Below are 19,681 nucleotides of genomic sequence, written 5' to 3' on the forward strand. Positions count from 1 at the left end.
GTTTGAGATTGTGCATTATGCTTTGTCTTACACGAGATGATAGAGTTGTTAAAATCTTAACCCAAATGAATCGTTGATATTTGCCTGTATGGCTAATCGTCACGAACAACTTGAATGTAAGACATTCATTTAGGCAAATGAAACTGATATTTCTACATTATTGATACGAGTTACAATATAAAATTATTCAAAATTTAATATTTCCTCCCTCCCAACTATTACATAATTCAATGGGCGTTCTCAACAGAGAAGAGCAGGGAATTCGAAACGGACAATGAACCCATTTATCCAATCTAACTAAGCCTAATGATGGATGAAGAACCATTTCTTATAACTCTATCTCAACGACGTGAACTTTATGACCCTCCTCCTCCTCCTCAGGCAAATGGTCCAAGCTCAAGCGCACCAACCCAGATGAGGAATTGTAGTCAAAATTTACCACATTGCAACCCACGCAACACCTCCTGGGCTTAGCTGAAGAGTAGGCGCCAAACCTGCCACACCCCTTAACCTCCAATCGAACCAAACCATTAGTTCCATTCTCTTCATATCTCAACCCTTCAATGGCCCCCCCTGCGTTATACATGTCCACCAGTCCCAAGGGAGCGAAACTGATGCCAGAGCCCAAAACCCTGATGGGGGTCACCGTGAAAATCTCGTGTTCAAGCACTCTGAGAGAGATGGGCAGGGACGCATTGTAAGGCAGCGTCACCAGATCTCCCGTCCGGTGACTGTAGACGGCACAGTCACCTCTCCAATCGGATTCGACGGCGGCCTCTGCAATGAGGTGGACGTCGCGGCCGCGAATGAAACCTGTGATGGCTTCTGACTTGGTTTCGTGGAACGCGTTCTTCCGTTCTGTGGTGCTCCACGCCGCTCCTTGGCAGTTGTACACACCAAGCACGCCTGTGTACTTGTTCATGTTCCATATCTTCAACAAGCTCACCCCGTCTCGGGCCGGATCTGAGAACAAGCAGTCCCGGGTCGGTCTTCCCGGCAATCGGGCTCGGAGCACCGACCCATCAGGCAACACCAGCTTCCTCAGTAGCTCAAAGTTGTGCTTCCCAGGCGCATCACTGTCCAACACAACAACACCGATTACTTCATTAGCAAACACATTCTCACAAAAAATCAACATTTGCTTAATTAAGCACACAAACAAACATTAGTCAATACAATAGTAGTTAGTCACCTGACATAGATGGGCCCACCACTGATGGCCCTGGCGGACGCGTGGTACTCAGCCGCCGGGTGGAGTGAGTGGAACATGTCCCAATCGGGCAGCATAAACTCGCCGAGAAACACGCTGTTGTACGCAACCGCCGCAATGTGGATCGTGTGCGACACCGGGTCATGTGGGTAGAAATCGTCCGACGCCCTCACGACGGCCGTCTGTTTGGAGCAGTAGAGCGCATCAGTATTGTGGCTCATGCACGCTATGATCCCATTGTCTGGAAAATTCCGGGCCACCGACGCGTCCAGGGCCTGGTGGTACTGCCGGGTGAGCTCCACCCGACCGCCCACCCCGGCTCCGAGAGTTTCGAGTATGCACTGCACGTCCACCTTAACCCCATCTACACCCGCAGAGCTCAAGTAACTGTGCAATTCGTTGTAGAATTTGTATACGCTTTTGGGGTCAACTAGACCCAAACCTTGTACGGCCATTACATCCGTTTTCCATGTTGGCTCATTCTCCACAATTCCTTTGGACACATTCGGATACTTCATCAGGGATCCGTATTCCTCCATTTCTTTGATCCCGGGCAGCACCCCGCCCCAATACCCGGTGATTGCGTGCCACACGTACACGTACTTCAACCCGTGCTTTTGCTTCGCTATGTTCACAATGTTCTTAATCCCCACAGTCGGATCGTCCTTCTTTTGAAACTTTGAATTTTCTTTGATCCCAGTCAACCTAAGCAACCCCTGCTGTTCGTCGCCGCCAACGGATTGCCAGCCGTCGTCGATGATAACGAATTTCGGCGGGGTGCCACCGGCGGCTAAGGACTCAAGCCCAGCCTCAACGCCTTCCTGAGTCACCTCCTGGTAAAACGCGTCCCAGGTGCACCACCCGAAATAGTCAACGATTCCGGGGAGTTTCTTCTCGTGCCGTTGACGAAACGTCTGCAAGTGAACTTTAACGGCCCTGATTGCTTCAGTAATTGTGGCGAACGGGTCCGTCCCGGCGTGGATAAATAGCGAGTGCGAAAACGACGACGCTTTGGTGTCAGCGTCGCCGCTCTCCAGACAGAGCTCGAGCTCGTCCTGTGCGTTGCCTTGCAAGCAAGCTCTGAAAGAGCCTTGGATAAGGGGGAGGAACACGGTGTAGACGATCTGATTCTCTTCGTCTCCGTCGTCGGATTCGAGGTGGGACCCGTCCTTGGTCTCCACCAATAGGAATTGAGTCTCGAGCGGGATATCTCTTCCTTGATCGCCCATTTTCTGGGCCATCCACCATAACTTGAACCGGAAGCACGCCAAGAAGCGGACGTCGTGAAAAGTTCCTAAGGGAATCACGTGCCTGCTGTTGTCCCCCTCGAAAGCCGCGCCGAGGAAGACCCCCTCGACAGGACCGGAAGACGAACCGGAGGTGGCGACCACATTGTCCGGTACTCCCGTCAGAATCGTCCGGTCCTTGACTATCAGCTTCCGCTCCGAGATGCGAACCGCCGGTTTGATGGTCATCTCTCTTTCTTCTGCCTCTGATTTCTCCTTGTATAGCTTTATGTAGGGTGTACGGTTCTCTCTTCTCTGCAATATTTGAAATAAACGTCTGAAATTCTAATTCATAAATTCAACAATTCAAACTCCATGCTTGAATTATGTAATTGAAAAATACCTGAAAAGCCAATAACGAAGGTGCTCGATTCCAATAAAATCTGCAAATTCCACAACATGAACGAAAGAAACAATGAACCTTGTCAGTAAAGCCCTCAAATTAGTTTTCTGGGAAACCAAACAGATAGCAAAGAGAGAAAGAAGAGAATAATACCAGAAGAAGTGGTAGAGCGATTCAGCAAGTTGTTTGATCGGTTTGGGAGATTGAATTTGAGAGCACAAGAATAATGTTTGGAACAATTGAACGTGGGTAAATGAAATGTCGGGGTAGTATTTATAATACGAGCTAGAGAACTGTAACCCGAATTTGACACCATTGCTTCTGAGTCTCGATCGACCTCTCTCTGTTCTCTGAATGATTCTATATACTAGTTGTTTATTCGCATCTTGTCGCGTCTCGTCTCGTCTCAGTCGCGCCCTTTTCAAGTCTCACAGCTTATCCCATCCGACGGCAACACGAACATCGTCTTAGGTTGGGCCGTTGAATTCGACGATGGGTAAGACTTCCACGTCGGATCCACGTCCTACCAATCCAAACACTCGGATTACATCCAGCTTCACGAATTTTGACACGCGGGATGTAATTATTCTCCTTTAGAGGCTATAGCATTATTTTATTAACGTGCTGACCTGTGTCCACGTCTTCAGTCTTTGACGTGAACGCCTGCGAATTACTTTGCTTGGGTAAAAAAATAAAATTGAACTTTTCTTAGTCAAGCTCAAGCGTGTATTATTTTGTTTGACATGTATGATCGTTGCGTTAAGCAATTGATATAAGGTGATAATGGAGCATTATTAATTTATGATCAATCATTGATGTGCCACGTATGCTTATTAATGGGGGTTTATTGTCTTATTTTATGATTTGGGTTTGAGCTGGACTTGGGTTGATCGGAACAGTTTGTTTGAATACAATGTCACGCGTAACAATTTCTAAATGAAATGATCCTTTAAATCCAGCTATGAAAATGAGATGCACCTGTAATTCTCCAACTTTCTTTGCTTCCCTCATGCCAAATCCAAGCGTGTATAAATCTGATTTATCGGCACTCCTCTACCTATAATTACGGTATACATAACATATGCGACCAATATTGTTTTGGTCCAACATAAACATATTTATGACAAAGATTTATCTTGTAATTTGTATGATATACATTAGTCTCCGCATCGCATCAAAGTTTAATGATTTAATTTAAAGATATTTAGTGATATATCCATTCTTAGCACTAATATTATAAATAAACCATATACTATTGAATTTCTATAAACAAACCCAAAAAAAAAATTCAAAAAATGACAGCTGGCCTTATTGAATTTAATATTAATTATTAAATTACTTTGATGCCCTATTGAGTGTTTTGGGTATTTTTATGAGATTTTGGAGTTGGGCTTGTTTTAAGAAATTGATGACAGTTTTGCAATTTATAAGAAGTTAAAGCCTCTTTGTTATGTTGTAAATGAGCTTATGGTGTGTTTCTAAAGTCCATTTCATATAGGGTATTCTTATAATTTGGACCCATGTATTGGGTATAATAATGAATCTCTCTTTAATTTATAAGGTATGAGATTCTATTTGTTCAAGTTCGAGAAGCTTATTTGTTCAAGTTCGAGAAGCTTATTACAGTATGGGACTTGTAGCTCAATTTGATACCATTTTTTCCAATATCCCTTGTATTTAAAAAAACAAAAACAAAAGGCTGATTTAGAAGTTAATTAGTTAGTTCAAAATGGCAAATGTGTAGGTGTGGATGAGTCTGTCTGGACGATTGTGATTAAATTAAAGTGATATATGGAGGATATCCTAAAGTTTGATTCTGGATACCCACTTCGGGGGACATGATCAGACCATGGATTTCAATTTATTTGATGTGGGACCAGTACAAACACCGCCAGCAATCACATGCTGAACATAAATAAATATCGTTCAAGTTCGGTGAAGCTCAACATAATAAGATGGGCTGCAGTGTACTTTATCTTGCCCTTTTTTTTTTTGGGGGGCCTGTAGCCCAACAGCCGTTTAATCAATTAATAAACCCGCCATCCGTTTCACTGCACCCACCCTTTCCCGGGTTTTGGCGCGAAATGTACTCCCCATCTCAACAGCAGTCTCAGTTTAGGGTTTCACATCACATACTACTGGCACTGTTTCTTCGTCTCTCCCACCGCAACAATGTCGAATTTCTCAGACCAGCTCGATGAAATCAAATACCTCATTTCTTCAGCTTCAGGAACCAAAGCAAATAAGTCATTCGCTTACTCTACCCTCTTACACCTCCAGCAACAGTCATCTGACAGCCATGCTTCAATTCAAAAACTCGCGCGAACCTCTCAGAGCCTAATCCATCCAATCGTTGCCGATATTCAAGACGATGACGAAGAAATGTGAGTCCCGATACTCTGTTCCTCTGTTTTATTTTATTTTATTTTATAAATTTCAAATTTTATTGAAGTGTAATTCAATATATTTTGGATTTTGTTTTTGGGTTTCAAATTGCAGTGCGACTCAGGCATTGAAATGTTTGGGCTTTATGATATATCATCCATCCATTGTTGCCGAAATTGCAGGTATATGAAGCCCACTCGAACATCTAATTGTTTGAAATTAAAATTTTAAACTTTTAAAGCAGCTGAGCTTAAACTAATCTCATGGTCATGGGTAACACGTTTTAATTGTCTATCACCAATTTCTCTGTCTCGCAGTGGATGATGTCAAATTGGTTTTAGAGTCATTGGCAAAACTCATCACAACCACAAAAATGAAGGTAATTATTTACATTAACGGTAATTTACCATAATCTGAGCAAGTTGTTTGTTTTCAAATAAATATAAAATTTTCATGTGTGCATATTAACCCCTTTGATTTCTGAACTGTAGGCGGTTTGCAATTTAGGAGTGTGGTGCGTATCTGTCCAACAGTTAGCTGCACCACTTTTAGCTGCCCATTTCAATTCTCTTTTGCTTGCAGTAGTTCATGCCATTGACAATCCCATTGGTTCTTTGTCGACGACTTTTGAGGCTATGCAGGTACACTCAGCCGTTATATGCTCAGTATAGAGCACATTTCGTAAGTACCATGCATTGTATGATGTTTTTTAAAATAATTCTTATGAGATCATAGAGATGTAAGATTTTAGTTGTTTTTAACTGTAAATTGACATTGTTGATTTCCTACTTACTCCTCTATGTATCTGTGCTATTATGACAGGCTGTTATGAAGCTAGCATCTTTGCTAAGTGAGAGTATGAGAGAATTGTCGCATGTATGGGCTTCTCCAATATATAGAAGACTTCTTAGTTTTGATAAGAGGGAGAGGGATATGTCAGAAAGGTGTCTGTTGAAGATTAAGTCTACAATATTACCTCCTCCACTAAATCTTTCCAAGGTACTCACATGCTCGTCTTTTTCTTCAAGTCTCAATTCTAGTACAAGTAGGTTAAGCCATATCAGGAAAAAGTTTAACATGGTTAGCTTGGCCTTCACAATATTACCTCCTCCACTAAATCGCCCAACCATTATGTATTGCATGCCTCCGTTGGCTTGGCCTTCACATGTAGAACCATGAGGTGTTTTCTTGAGCTTTGTCTTGCTTGTTGTTTCAAGAATGCAGCTCACAAGCTTAAGTCTTAATACTGACAATATAAAATTGTATTAGACTTGGATTATTCTGTAATTTATAAAATCCATATTTTCTTTTTCTTTCGTACACAGGCACTTGTCAAAGATTTGAAGCCAAAATTGCTTACTGGGATGCACAACATGCTGAACAATGGCATGAAGGTTCATACTATTCAAGCCTGGGGATGGTTTGTCCGTTTACTGGGACCTCATGCCTTGAAGAACAGGCATTTAATTAATGAAATGCTGAAAATTCCTCAGCATACATTTTCAGATCATGACGCACAAGTTCAAATTGCTTCGCAGGTACTTCTAGTCTTAAAGAGTTGATGATGCCACAATACTAAACCTAATTTGAATATAAAAACTTTAAACCAAATTAAATTTGGGTATACAAGGTTCCAAGTCATGAACCGATATCCACTAGTTAGCTGTTGTCTATTGTTGAGTAGGCTTCTAGAACCAAGTTCCTAATCCTGGTCGGTATCTTATAGAATTTTTCAGATGCCATTTCTTGAATGAACATTGTTATGTATTCCAATTTCGCAGGTTGCCTGGGAAGGTCTTATTGATGCTCTTGTTCACCCTCCAATGGTATTACCCTGTGAGACAAGTGATGCAAAAGCGGACAATGGTGTGCAACAAATAGGAACATACAAAGGAAACTGTGGTGAAATCCAAGAAAATGGATCCTTAAAAAGCATAAAGCTCATTATGACACCACTAATAGGCATCATGTCGACTAATTGTGATGTATCTGTTCAATTGGCTTGCTTGAACACATGGTGTTATTTATTACATAAACTTGATACCTCTGTCAATGATTCTTCAATGATCAGATTGGTTGTACAGCCTATCTTTGAAGCAGTTTTTCAAATGGATCCTGATGGTAAGAACTTCTGGACAAGGAATCTGTGTGTGGATTTGCTTAATGATTTTATATTGGCGAAATGTAAAGATATAGATTATGACTCGCTTAACCAGGTAAGCCATCAGTTATCAGCCAAAAGCTATGCGAATGCTCCCCCTATATCTGGCAATTGCTCATGGAAGCAGTATCCCATCAAATGGTTGCCATGGGATCTGAGTCTGTTGGACTTTCATTTAAAGGTGATCTACGTTCTTATCTGTCAACTGCCAAGGGAAACTGTCTCCCATGATAATAGAATTCCAGCTGCTGATGCTTCCTTAAAGTTATTTAGATCTGTGTTGAAAGGAATTCAATTGGAGTTCAAAAGGTCGTCTATTAGTTATAATGATATTATGTTGTGTTTGAATGCAATACTGAAGTTCATAAAAAATGTATGTGAAGAAGTAAATTCGAATAGTAGTGACAGAAATGACTTGCATCATATATGCCTTCAGTTGGTGGAGGCTGTAGGTGAGGAGATAGAACCTACTATAGTGGGATCCCCTCTTTACAAGGTGCCATTAGACATCAAGCATATTGAATACCTGCAAGCGGATGCTGACATTGGATTTGCAAAATTGGATGTAAGCTCTGTTGCTTATATGGACATGGTTTCACCAATGGTTTATTTAAGTGTACTTTACTTCTGTGTGGTGGTTCAGTCAACTTTGCGTGTACTCAAAACAGACTTCATTCTGCATAGAATGCAGAAATATTTTAAATTTATGTTATCATCATTTGATCCCCTGGAAAGTCTAGTTGTCACTAGTGGATTATTGTACAAGCACAGTGGGCCTAGCTGCTTAAGTATGTGGATAGCAATAGCAGAAGGTCTGAAGTTCTACATTAATGATGTGAAGGATTTTTCATTATTGAAAATGGACTCTGACAGCAAATGTTGTTTTGCCATGTTGTATCTCTTGTCCTACCCGCTAGTTGTATGCTCCTGCACCCAGAAAGACTTTAAGTCAGCAAACATTAGAAGCTCCCCAGAAGAATCTCCTGCTTCATTGCAGATACAGGTTGAGCTTGAACGAGTTATCACATTGTGGACCTCACTCTATGGTTCTATGTGTACCTCGTTGTCTGGGTGTTTCACTATTGGAAGTTTCTTTGAGGATCTGTTTTCAATATTGGATAGGTGCCTTGACAAGTATACTAGCATGCTTGTGTGTGGCAATGAGCTTGAGTTAAAATTCAAGGGTCTGGATCTCCATCTCATTGCCTTATATGGTGATGTGTTGATATGTATTTTGGAAAATTTCCATTCTTCAGAAATAAGTTCAGATGGAAATGATGAGCATGGCTCTAACTACCAGGTCTCCAGTGCCATCACATGCTGCCTGAAAGTGACCATTAGGTAAGTGCAAATGCTACTAACTTGAATTTAGCCAAAGTAAAATGGTTCCGCTGTCACTTCTCATGTTTAATGCATCATTATTATACAGATATATGGAGTTGTTGCAGACAAAGATAGGAACAGACTCAACGATTGGTCTTAGTGTGGCCTCGAGGTAAGTCAAGGCAGCTGATTTCTTAGCTTTCATGTTTGTGCTGTTCCTTGTATAATTTCATTAATATCAATGTCTCCATTTGATGTGAAAGTTGCAGGGTATATTCTACATTGGCCTACTTCATCAGTTCCCTTCACTTGAAAGAGGATATCCTTTCTTTCTTTGAGGTTCGTGCCTATTTCCTGTGATTTGTGATTTTTGTCTCCTTTCATAGTGAAGCGAAGAGATATGATAAGACTTATACCAGTTCACTATTATGAGTCTTTAGATCACGGCATTGAGGAAGAAGAACATATCTTCTTTCAAATTGAAGCAAGTTTAGATTAAAGTTGTTACTGGCTTAAGTGAGATCCATCTGCTCGAATTAGTCATAATAAATAAATAATGAGCATGTAGCGGCTCCTACTTTATTGAAGAAATTGAACAGTTTGTTTGAAAAATTGAAACCTAGAATGTGCTGGAAACCCTTTATTAGAGTGTCCCTAATAGGAAAGCTGTTCTGAAAGTGTTGTCAAGCTGTTGCATCTGTTGTTTTCTATTCCCTTGTTTTTCTGAGTGAATGATAATAAAAAATCAGTATTGACCTTAATTTTTGGCTTTCATGCATTAGCTTATATTTCTTAAAAATGCTTAAGCATGGTTTTATGTATCGATGTGCTTGCAGTTGATATCCAGCCCACTGCTTCAGTGGCTGGTACTCATGGAAATGCAGAATGAGAGCACCAGTGATCAATTTCAACTCCTATGGGCAGAAACACTTGGTTGTTTACGGAGGAGTCAGCCTCCAATAATCTTTGATTCCGCATTTCTCAAACTCCAAGCACCCATCCTTGAAAAAACTCTTGATCACCCAAATCTGTCCATTTCAGAGGAGACCATCACTTTTTGGAATTCCACATATGGTGAACAAACCAAGTTGGATTACCCTAAGACCTTACTTAATGTCCTAGACAAGCTCTGGAGAAATGGCAGAATAAACCTCCACAAGAGAAGCCTACCACTTCAAAGATGTCAATCTAGACCGCAAGTCGCAGCTGTTCCGCCAAGATACAGGGTGAATGCAACCCATAACAGAGTCTCAAAAAGAGTAGAACTTGTAGAGGATACCATAGGTGGTGGTGAGCACAAGGAAATGCCTCATCCAAGTTTGAAGAGGAGAAGGCTGGAACTAACCGAGCATCAGAAGGAAGTAAGACGAGCACAGCAAGGAAGGGAACGGGACTGTGGTGGTCATGGCCCGGGTGTCCAGACTTTCACAAGTGTTGATTTTTCGCAAGGAAATAACATTGAGGATTCACAAGAGAACCCAGATATCCGGAATGCAGAGTGCATCTTGGAGCTCTTGAGAAATGGATAGTTGGCTGACTGCCTGAGCTCTTTGATTAATATATAATCCAGCTTCTCTCTTGACAGTTTCTTGCTCACACTTCTTCTGTATATATAATAGAACTCTACCAAAGCCTTAAACCCCAAATCATTGGGCCGGGCATGTTGTTTGTATTATCTTCTCGATTGATTATTTACAGGTTAAGTGGCCAAGCATGTATTCAAACCTTTAACCTACATGCCAAGTGATGATAGAGAGATTGAGCAAATGGGTTTTTCTCATTCAATCAGGCTTATTGGCTATACCCAAAACGACACAACTTTTATAGATATGCTTGGTGAGAAAACTACACAACTTTTAATTGTAAGAGTTTAACGAGAAAACAACATGCATGAAACATTTCGAGGATTAGTTTGATGAGAAGTTTCCTCAAAGTTGGAAATTTGTACTGATCGAATATCACCACATGTTGATTTGGTGAGGGTATCTTTTGTTTGTTTGCTAAAAAATAAAGCAAAAAACGACAGGCTAACACTCAATAGTCGGAGTATCTCTAAAATATAAATGAACTATAACAAAAAGGAAAAACTATGTCACCATGTTTTGCGGGGATTGCACCTTATGACCAAATCTAAGTAGCCAATCAGTAGCAAAATTACCATCTCCATAGGTATGCTTCGCGAGAAAATGACATGACTTTTAATTGCAAGAGTTTAACGAAGAAAACGACACTCATGAAACATTTTGGAAACTATTTGATGAAAAATTTCATCACACTTGGGAATATGCATTGATTCAGTGCCACCCTATGTTGATTTGGTGAGTGTTACTTTTGTTTGTTTGGTAATGGTAAGAATAAAAAAGCGTTACACTAACATCTAATAGCGAGCATATCTTTAAAACGACCGAAGAGAAAATTATGGTCACACACTTATGCGGATTTCTCCTTATGACCCAATCTTACTAGCCAGTCACCAACAACATTACCACCATCCATAAATATGCTTGAATAGAAATGTCGTGACTTATTGCAAGAGTTTAACGAGAAAACAATGTGTATGAAATTTTTCGAAAGCAGTTTGATGAAAAATTTGATGAAAAATTTCAGATTGGAATTTGCATTCATTTAGTGTCACCATATGTTGATTTGGTGAGCGGTTCTTTTATTTGTTTGCAACATATATAAATGAAAAAACAACAAACTAACATCCAATAGTCACAATATCCCTAAAACATACATTTAACTACAAAAAAGATAAACTATGTTGCCACGTTTATGGGGATTGCACCTTATGACCAAATCTAACCAACCAATCACCAGCAACATTACCATCTCGATAGATATGCTTGGCTAGAAAACAACGTGACTTTCAATTGCAAGGTTTAACGAGAAAACAACGTTCATAAAACATTTCGTAAGTAATTTTTATTTGTGGTTGTTTCATTATATAGTAAATAAATTTGAGAAAGCAAGATTTTGGAACATTTTGAATCATCGGGCCAGATAGAAAAGGTAAGTCCCATTAACAAAATCAAATCAAAGATGAAACACAAAGCTGAACAAAATCATCACTAAATTCTAAATCATACCCCCAGAAAACTGAAAGTTAATAAAGCGCTTGACTCAAAAATTAAACGATGGCCCATCCCATCAATTAAACAATGACAAAAAAGAAAGAGAAACACAGTTATCTGAAAAGCCCAATTGAGACGCCCTGTCGAAAACTCGTTCACTCAAAAATTAATCACTTTGGACTCAAAACCCAGCAACAAAAGAAGCCCCAAAAACTGCTCTCTTTTCTCCTCTATCTGTATCCCTCCTTCCAGTTTGGCCAATAGTCGTATCCTTTTCCACTCTCTCTCTCTCATTCTCTGCAAATCAGCACAGTTTAGCGAAAGAGACTCAAACAAGTGTCCTCCTCTGCAAAATAATCAAACCGTAGGGTTTCGAAAACCCCCAAACCCCACTCCGATTTAAAATAAATTCCAAACTATCCTTACCCGTTAGGGTTCATCTTTTCTTTATCGATCTTGTATCCTCCTCATTTGTAACCGTGTATTGCATTTAGATAAGGTCTCGTTGTTCCTGGCCTCTGATCGATCGATTTGCGAATGGCTTCATCTTCGTCTTCGTCATTAACGGTTGCGAATCGGGACGGGTCTTCTTCAGCTTCAGAGGACGAAGCTGTCATGTCCGTAACCCGTGCTTACGCGCAGGACGCCTTATTGCAATTCCAGTCGGGCAAGTTCGATCAGTGCCTAACCGCGTTGTCCGAGTGCCTGAAGAGGAAGCCAAACGATCCCAAAGTAATTGTCTTATTTTTTTTGAAAGCTAAAGTAATTATGTTCTAGAACTCAATTTCTGAAATGATTCTTTTTAATTGGGTTTCTAATTTTTAATTAACGGGTTACGTTGAACTGGTTGTTTATTTTGAGTTGATTACAGCTGGTGTTTGGGTCTGTGTTGGATCTTGTATCAGAATTTTAACTACTTTTGACTTATAGGATTGCGCAGCTTAATAAGATTGTAGTAAAGCTTAAATCAAAATCTTGACTGTATTATATATTTTATCGAAATAGTTTCGTCACAGGCTGTGCTTGATATCATCTTCTTTGAAGAAAACTGGTTGCCGCCCCATTTGAGTGAAGGTGATCAACAAATATACCCTCGGTGGTTAAAGGATAAATGGTTTATAGTAGAAATGTGTTGAGAAATGGGAAAAATAAAAAACAAACATAATTATGTGGTTTACCAAAGAAATGAATTCTATTATAAGGGAATGAATGGGTTAAAATAGCGTGATCTAGAACATCATTTCATTCTATAATAAAATAGCGTGATTTATTATAAAGAATATATAGGGTTTTCTTTTTGGTAATTGATTGAATAACCCTAACTTTGCTTCACCAACAGTCCTTATCTCAAGTAGTTTGCAACAATTGTAAGATTCTTTTGACATAGATTGATACTGAATTATGTTGCCTCTTGATTCTGCATTATAATTTAAATGGCTTATGGATATTTATTTTATCAACTTTTTGCGTACCCCTTATAATCTTGTATATTATGGATATTCTTATTAGATATTTCATAATATCGGACTTGCGGAATTCTATCGAGATGGTTGCTCACATCCTAAGAGGTTGCTTGATGTACTTAATGATGTGAAGGTATCATTTCTCATTTTCTTCCCACTCACGCAAACGCAGATATATGAATATATATTTATTTTTATAGTATCCACTGATCCCACATATACAGGCATGCACATAACATGTCATGCAACATGTTATTGTATACTCAAAACTAACTGGGGTTTCGAATGAAAGGTGATGGGAGTTTTTCCCTCGTTCTATAGTTGTTGAATTTTTCATTTTAGTGATCCTACCTAAGTTAATTAGGGTGATGCTGAAAACTGTTTTTGATTTGTTTATCTCATGATATATAAAGTTTCTGACAGTGAGATTTGAGGAGTTGTGGAGTGTGTTTTCAGTGCTAATGGGTGGAGAGCAGTGGTAGAACTTTTGATGGCTGGAGCACTCTGTGTTTTTTTCTTATCAAGGCTTAACATATTGAAATTATGTTTTAGACAAATAGTCTTGTGCCATTGTTTTGAATTTCGGTCCCACTTTGCCTAGATTTTATGTACAGAGTAGATATTTTCTATTCTTTGCTTCTAAAAATGGCAAATAATAGATCAAACTTCTCACTAAACTAGCATATTAGAATTGAAAGTGCACTGAATTGTAGTAACCATGAATTGAAAGTGAGAACTTCTCACTAAACTAGCATATTAGAATTGTAGTAGCCAAATTCTAGTTATCTTGGATATTGGTTTGCTATGGTAGTACTGAATTGTAGTAACTATGAAGACTAGAATTAGTATGCTGGGGCATCAGTACATTAACATGCCTTTTATAATGGTACTTTGCATTTTTCTATTGAGGCAAGCATCAGCATCAGCATCATGGCATGTTATTTTCTGTACATATGATAAATTTATGTTGCTTTACCTCTATTCTTAATTTCTTTTAATTGGTGTTGGTTTAGAAACGAAGTGAAGAGCTTGCTCGAGCATCTGCAGAACAGGTGGAGTCTGGTAGCAATATTGGAGGGTCCAGAGGAAGTAGTACAATGGGACATCCCTTTTCTGCTGTTTACATGGATGAATTTGACACATATGTTGCTACCTTAAACATTGTATGTTAACTTTTCATAATTTTTACCGTCTCTGTTAACTGTTGAATATGTTCTTCCAGGAATTAGCATAGAGAAAAAGGAATATATCTTTTGAGCCTTCTAATTCTTTGGATACTTTTGTTCCAAAACTGGGCTTATGCAGGCAGTTATCTGGTTCCATCTTCACGAATATGCAAAGGCATTGTCTGTCGTTGAACCTCTGTTTCAAAATAGAGGACCTATAGATGAGGTAAATTAATTATTACCTAAAATAATATTGTTATCTGTAGTTGTAATGTTGTGTTAAGTGCTTCTTTATTTATGTGCAGAAAACTGCTCTTAATATTTGCCTTTTGTTGCTGGATGTTGGGCTGGCTTGCCATGATGCAACGAAATCCGCTGTAAGTTCTAATACTAATAGTGCGGTTAGTTTTTTGCTTCTGTTTATAATTGTGCACGATGTCCATTGAGTTCTATCATTCTTAGAGTTTGAATGTTAGATTAGTAATACATGAAAATATTTGTGGAATTGAGCTTTTGAAAAATGTACAGTCAATAGTCAAATAGTGCACAGCTTTGTGTTCTATAAATGATTGTGGATGAACAGAGGATAGAGAAAGAGAAGCAGTGGCTAGGTATTCATTGTTGTTCGAAGATTGATGATGTATCTGTCTTAAGTTGGTTTACCGAAAAAAAGGGTACTCAGTTTTATTTTGCTGTAATCTGTCGTTTTAAGTTGTTTTTCCGAAAAAATTGAATACGTATAATTGCAATTTGGATTCCCAACTTGGTTCATATATAAATTTTTAAAATTTTTGCTGCTGATAATGCTTTGGGATATAATGTCTGTCAAGCATTTTGTACTGCGATGAACTTATAGGTCAACTGGTTACTGAAAGGCTTGTGAAATGGATGATTGGGTTTTTAGGTGAAGATACAACATTGGTGATGATGTTAGATATTTGAGCTGAGTTGAACTTGCCTGTTTTGATACATTGGTTGATGTTCATTGCACTATTCAGGACGATATTTTTCTGGTTCAAGCATAATCAAACTTGTAGCATAATTTTGTGTTGTATGTTATTTATCTGTAACTTGTTTGATCTGTTTTTTAAACTTTGTGTAAAACTAATATTGTTTTTGGGCATTGGTGTCAATCAGAGTTTGGGAGAGCTCATTTTTTGTCAATTTTAAAAATTGGAATGCAGTTTTTTTTCCCTTGATAACTTCTCTTGTTCTCTTTGCTATATTATGTAGTTGCTTTGGTGTAGGTGTCTTCAATATTTTCTGTTGTTTTCTCCCTTTAGAGGACATCTTGTCCTTGGAATTGTACCATTGCCTTTTTTTTCCTTCCTGTTTCCCGTCAAAAAGAAAATTAATACATTTTTATCCGAAACTGAGAAATTTTTTGTTAAAAATAAAAATAGAACATCAGAGTTACTCCACCAAATATAATTAAACCCCATTTGTGTTAAATCATCACTATTGGCCGCTGGCAATGCAATTGGATGAGGTTAAAGTTTGAACCTATCTCAAACGGCAACATCAATGTAGATTGTACCATAAGCATGGTTGAAGCTTTTCTTTCATTATGATTTGTTCAATAATGATTCTATCATTCTGTCTTCTTGTGTATGAGTTGTACGAGGGTGCTTAATCCAACTTCATTATATGCGCTGTGATTATAGTGGTGGTTAGCTTCTGTTGGATTAGCTTGTCGATTTGGTGAGCGTGCCTTTTGTATATATAAGGACGCTATGTTTGTATTATGTTGATTTGATTCCCAACTGGTTCTTATTGCAATTCCTATTGTTCAGGATGTTTTGGTTTATCTGGAAAAAGCTTTTGGTGTTAGCTGTATGAATCAAGGAGACAGTGGAAGCACTGCGTTGCAACAACCTGCAAACCCAGTTGCAAAGTCTCCATCACTTCCTACCAATTCATCAGCCGCGGATGGTCCCAATTTGGATTCAGATGCAAATGCCTTGGAGGCTGAGGAGACAGGCGAGTATGATGGTGCTGTTTTTGACATGGATGTAGCACAGCCAACTGCTCTTTTATCTTCAAATGATCTTTCAAGGAACCCAGTTAACATATCCGTCTCTTCTGTTTATCTGAAGCTTAAGATGCAACTTTACAAGGTTCGGTTTCTGCTTCTCACTAGGAACTTAAAGCAAGCTAAACGTGAAGTGAAGCATGCTATGAATATTGCACGCGGGAGAGATTCTTCTATGGCTCTCCTCTTGAAGTCCCAGCTTGAATATGCTCGTGGTAATTATCGTAAAGCCATCAAGTTGTTGATGGCATCTAGTAATCGAACAGATGCAAGGATATCAAGCATGATCAACAATAATCTAGGATGCATTTATTATCAGCTTGGGAAATATCACACAGCATCAGTATTCTTCTCCAACGCATTGCTTAATTGTTCATCTCTTCGGAAGGACAGGCCTCTAAATCTGTTAACTTTTTCACAGGACAATTCCCTCCTAATTATATATAACTCTGGTATGCAGTACTTGGCCTGCGGGAAACCACTGCTTGCTGCTCGCTGTTTTCAAAAGGCTGGTTTAGTTTTCTACAACCGGCCTCTGTTGTGGCTTCGATTTGCTGAGTGCTGTCTGATGGCTTTAGAGAAGGGATTATTGGAAACCACTCTGGCATCATCAGAAGTCAGAGTTTATGTCATTGGCAATGGAAAGTGGAGGCAACTTGTAATGGAAGACGGGGTTTCCAAGAATGGAAACTCGGGTTCTTTTGAAAGAGGTGATTTGTTTTTGGGCAGTGATCAGCAGCCTAAGCTCTCGATGTCCCTTGCACGGCAGTGTCTCTCTAATGCCCTGTACTTACTGAACTGTTCTGAGTCAAGCTATTGTAAGAATTCTTTGCCCTCTAATTTCTTCTTAGAGGATAATGAATTAGGTGAAGTGGCATCTTCCAAGAACTCAAACAACAAGAACTTTCACAGCATCGATTCCGAGGCATCTGTGTTCTCTGTAGGCTTGGGCCAGTCAGGCATAAATGGGGATGCAAAAGAGCAAAAGGCAGGAACTACTCAGGAGCTTGTGCAGAACTCCCTTTTGTACTATGCAGATATTCGTAACAAGGAAAATCTGTTGCTCAAACAAGCTCTTCTTGCAAATCTGGCATTTGTAGAGTTGGAATTGGAAAATCCTATGAAGGCCTTGTCAATTGCAAGGTCTCTCTTGGAACTTCCAGAATGTTCAAGAATTTACATCTTTTTAGGTCATGTGTATGCTGCAGAGGCTCTCTGCTTGCTGAACAGGGCAAAGGATGCTGCTGATCATTTGATGACATATTTGTCTGGAGGTAACAACGTTGACTTGCCATTCAGCGAGGAGGACTCTGAGCAATTGCAAGGAGTCAGGGCTGTTGATTATGAAGAGTTGAATGGAGGATCAATGAGTGCCAAAAGTTCTTCCCCTGAAGACACATTAGGTATTGTGTTCCTCAAGCCAGAAGAGGCACTGGCAAGCCTGTATGTAAATTTTGCTGCCTTGTACGCTATGCAAGGTGAACTTGATCAGGCCCGCCAGTTTGTTGCACAGGCATTATCCATAGTACCCAACAGTCCAGAAGCAACTTTGACTGCAGTTTATGTGGATCTCAAGCTCGGTAAGTCGCAAGAAGCTCTTGCCAAGTTAAAACAGTGTAGTCGAGTTACATTCCTTCGTAGTGGATTGACATTGAACAAAGCTTCGTAGATGGTTGATTGTACTGGTGGCTTGTCATAACGTCCGGCCCACCTCTCAATGGTAAGCTCTAGTGGGTAGATCAGCAATCCTTTCTAAGAGGATTTGTACCATATATATAGTTCAATTCAGAAATAAATTTTCTGTTCTTTTTTTTTTTCTTTTTTTCTCAAATTTCATATCTTAGGGCTTATTAATTGGTGGGGTGTGGCTGTGTTTTGGTTAGTGCGGAAGCCCACCTTTCATATTTGAGATGTAGTTTCTGATTTAGATGATTGTGTTTTAGTGGCTAATCCAGTTGGTTCAACGTAGTTAGATGATGTGCTCTTCATTCTAGAGAAAGGAACTGAAAATGTTTATTCATTCTGTATTCCCATTGAAGTCATTTTTCCTTTGAATGTCAATCATGTAGTATTTCGCCATTAACCGTCCTGTCTTGTTTCTTTGGATATGAATGTTCAAGTATGCAGCCTGCCTGCCTGATATACTTTTCTTTTGCTGTCCTTGTATTCTTTCAGCTTAAGCTTATCATTAGCATGTATTAAGCGAGCATATGAATCATAATTTGACTCTTGGATAGAGATTATTAATTGATCTTTCGTCCCTCTCTCTCCGCCTATGTCTATGATGAATTTCTCATGAGTAAAATTTATGTTTATCGGAGTTTGCTTTGGAATTCCACCGAATGTCGGCGTGAAACTATTGATACAATACAATACAACAACAGATTCAGAATCAGAACCAATCAACACACACGACACACACTAGATATTTCTTTAATTTTTGTTCGAGATAAGAGACCAACTGTTATGTGGCCATGTGCAATAGATTAGAGTGTGGTCCCCTCCCGTCTGCTTTAGGGGGATTCACAATTATACTCAATATAAGAGTTCAAATTATAAAAAAATTCTATATGAAATGGACTTTAGAAACATACCCAAAATTCATTTACAACATAACAAAAAAGCTCTTAACTTCTTTTAAATTATAAAACTACCATTAATTATTAAAACAAATTTAACCCAGAAACTCATAAAAAAGTCCAAAACACTCAATAGGGCATTAAAGTAATTTAATAATCAAAATTAAATTTTATAGGGCCAGCTATCTCTTTTTGGGTATGTTTATAGAAATTAAATAATGTAGAGTTTATTTATAGTTTTAGTACTAAAAATGGGTATATGACTAAATATCTCTCTGCTTTAATCCCAGCTGCGACATTTTTGGCGCCATTTCCGTAGCCTTCTCTTAGGGAGATGACAGTTGAATAAAAATAATAATATGTATTTAAAAAAATTCCAGCAAGATTATAAATCTAATTAATTCATTATCGGTATCTCATTCAGTAATTTTAATAGTTGAATTGTAATCATTGAATTAATGTAGAAATTCGTCGAGAATGAGACATTTAACCTAATTCACGGAAGTTACAGTAAAATATATTATTCTCCTCGGAAGGCCCTGCCTGTTTACAATTTAGTCCTTGGATAGAGTCTCATCAATCAATTTGGCTGATAATCCATTAAAGTAAGGTAACAGTAAAAGTTTGATATATAGTTGAATTGACTCAAGACCTCTTTC

General features: G+C 38.9%; 3 protein-coding genes across 6 annotated transcripts; 2 read left to right on the top strand and 1 right to left on the bottom strand.

Moving 5' to 3' along the window:
- Window positions 1–103: 103 nt before the first annotated feature.
- Window positions 104–3,236, bottom strand: LOC117635994 (probable galactinol--sucrose galactosyltransferase 6). Of its 2 annotated transcripts, none has more exons than XM_034370406.1 (4): window positions 2,993–3,236; window positions 2,840–2,895; window positions 1,193–2,751; window positions 104–1,076 (listed from the first exon to the last, which is right to left on the bottom strand). In XM_034370406.1, the coding sequence occupies exons 1-4, from the start codon at window positions 3,153–3,155 to the stop codon at window positions 329–331; spliced, it is 2,526 nt and encodes an 841-aa protein (XP_034226297.1). In that variant the 5' UTR covers window positions 3,156–3,236; the 3' UTR covers window positions 104–328. The 2 variants fall into 2 exon arrangements, with proteins under 2 accessions (XP_034226297.1, XP_034226298.1); XM_034370407.1 differs by having other exon boundaries at window positions 2,840–2,879; window positions 2,993–3,106.
- A 1,593-nt stretch (window positions 3,237–4,829) lies between these two features.
- Window positions 4,830–10,493, top strand: LOC117635959. Of its 3 annotated transcripts, none has more exons than XM_034370359.1 (10): window positions 4,830–5,223; window positions 5,339–5,406; window positions 5,542–5,603; window positions 5,716–5,865; window positions 6,047–6,223; window positions 6,550–6,762; window positions 7,006–8,726; window positions 8,815–8,880; window positions 8,972–9,047; window positions 9,545–10,493. In XM_034370359.1, exons 1-10 carry the CDS (start codon window positions 5,012–5,014, stop codon window positions 10,235–10,237), a joined length of 3,438 nt encoding a protein of 1,145 aa, XP_034226250.1. In that variant the 5' UTR covers window positions 4,830–5,011; the 3' UTR covers window positions 10,238–10,493. The 3 variants fall into 3 exon arrangements, with proteins under 3 accessions (XP_034226250.1, XP_034226251.1, XP_034226252.1); XM_034370360.1 differs by having other exon boundaries at window positions 8,978–9,047; XM_034370361.1 differs by lacking the exons at window positions 4,830–5,223; window positions 5,339–5,406; window positions 5,542–5,603 and having other exon boundaries at window positions 5,720–5,905.
- A 1,526-nt stretch (window positions 10,494–12,019) lies between these two features.
- Window positions 12,020–18,593, top strand: LOC117634631 (CCR4-NOT transcription complex subunit 10). Its single transcript, XM_034368814.1, has 6 exons — window positions 12,020–12,514; window positions 13,292–13,378; window positions 14,259–14,408; window positions 14,551–14,637; window positions 14,717–14,788; window positions 16,205–18,593. The coding sequence occupies exons 1-6, from the start codon at window positions 12,320–12,322 to the stop codon at window positions 18,110–18,112; spliced, it is 2,499 nt and encodes an 832-aa protein (XP_034224705.1). The 5' UTR covers window positions 12,020–12,319; the 3' UTR covers window positions 18,113–18,593.
- The last annotated feature ends 1,088 nt before the right edge of the window (window positions 18,594–19,681 follow it).

The sequence above is a fragment of the Prunus dulcis genome, chromosome 7 (genome assembly GCF_902201215.1).
Source record: "Prunus dulcis chromosome 7, ALMONDv2, whole genome shotgun sequence".
In the NCBI taxonomy this organism is placed as follows: domain Eukaryota; kingdom Viridiplantae; phylum Streptophyta; class Magnoliopsida; order Rosales; family Rosaceae; genus Prunus; species Prunus dulcis.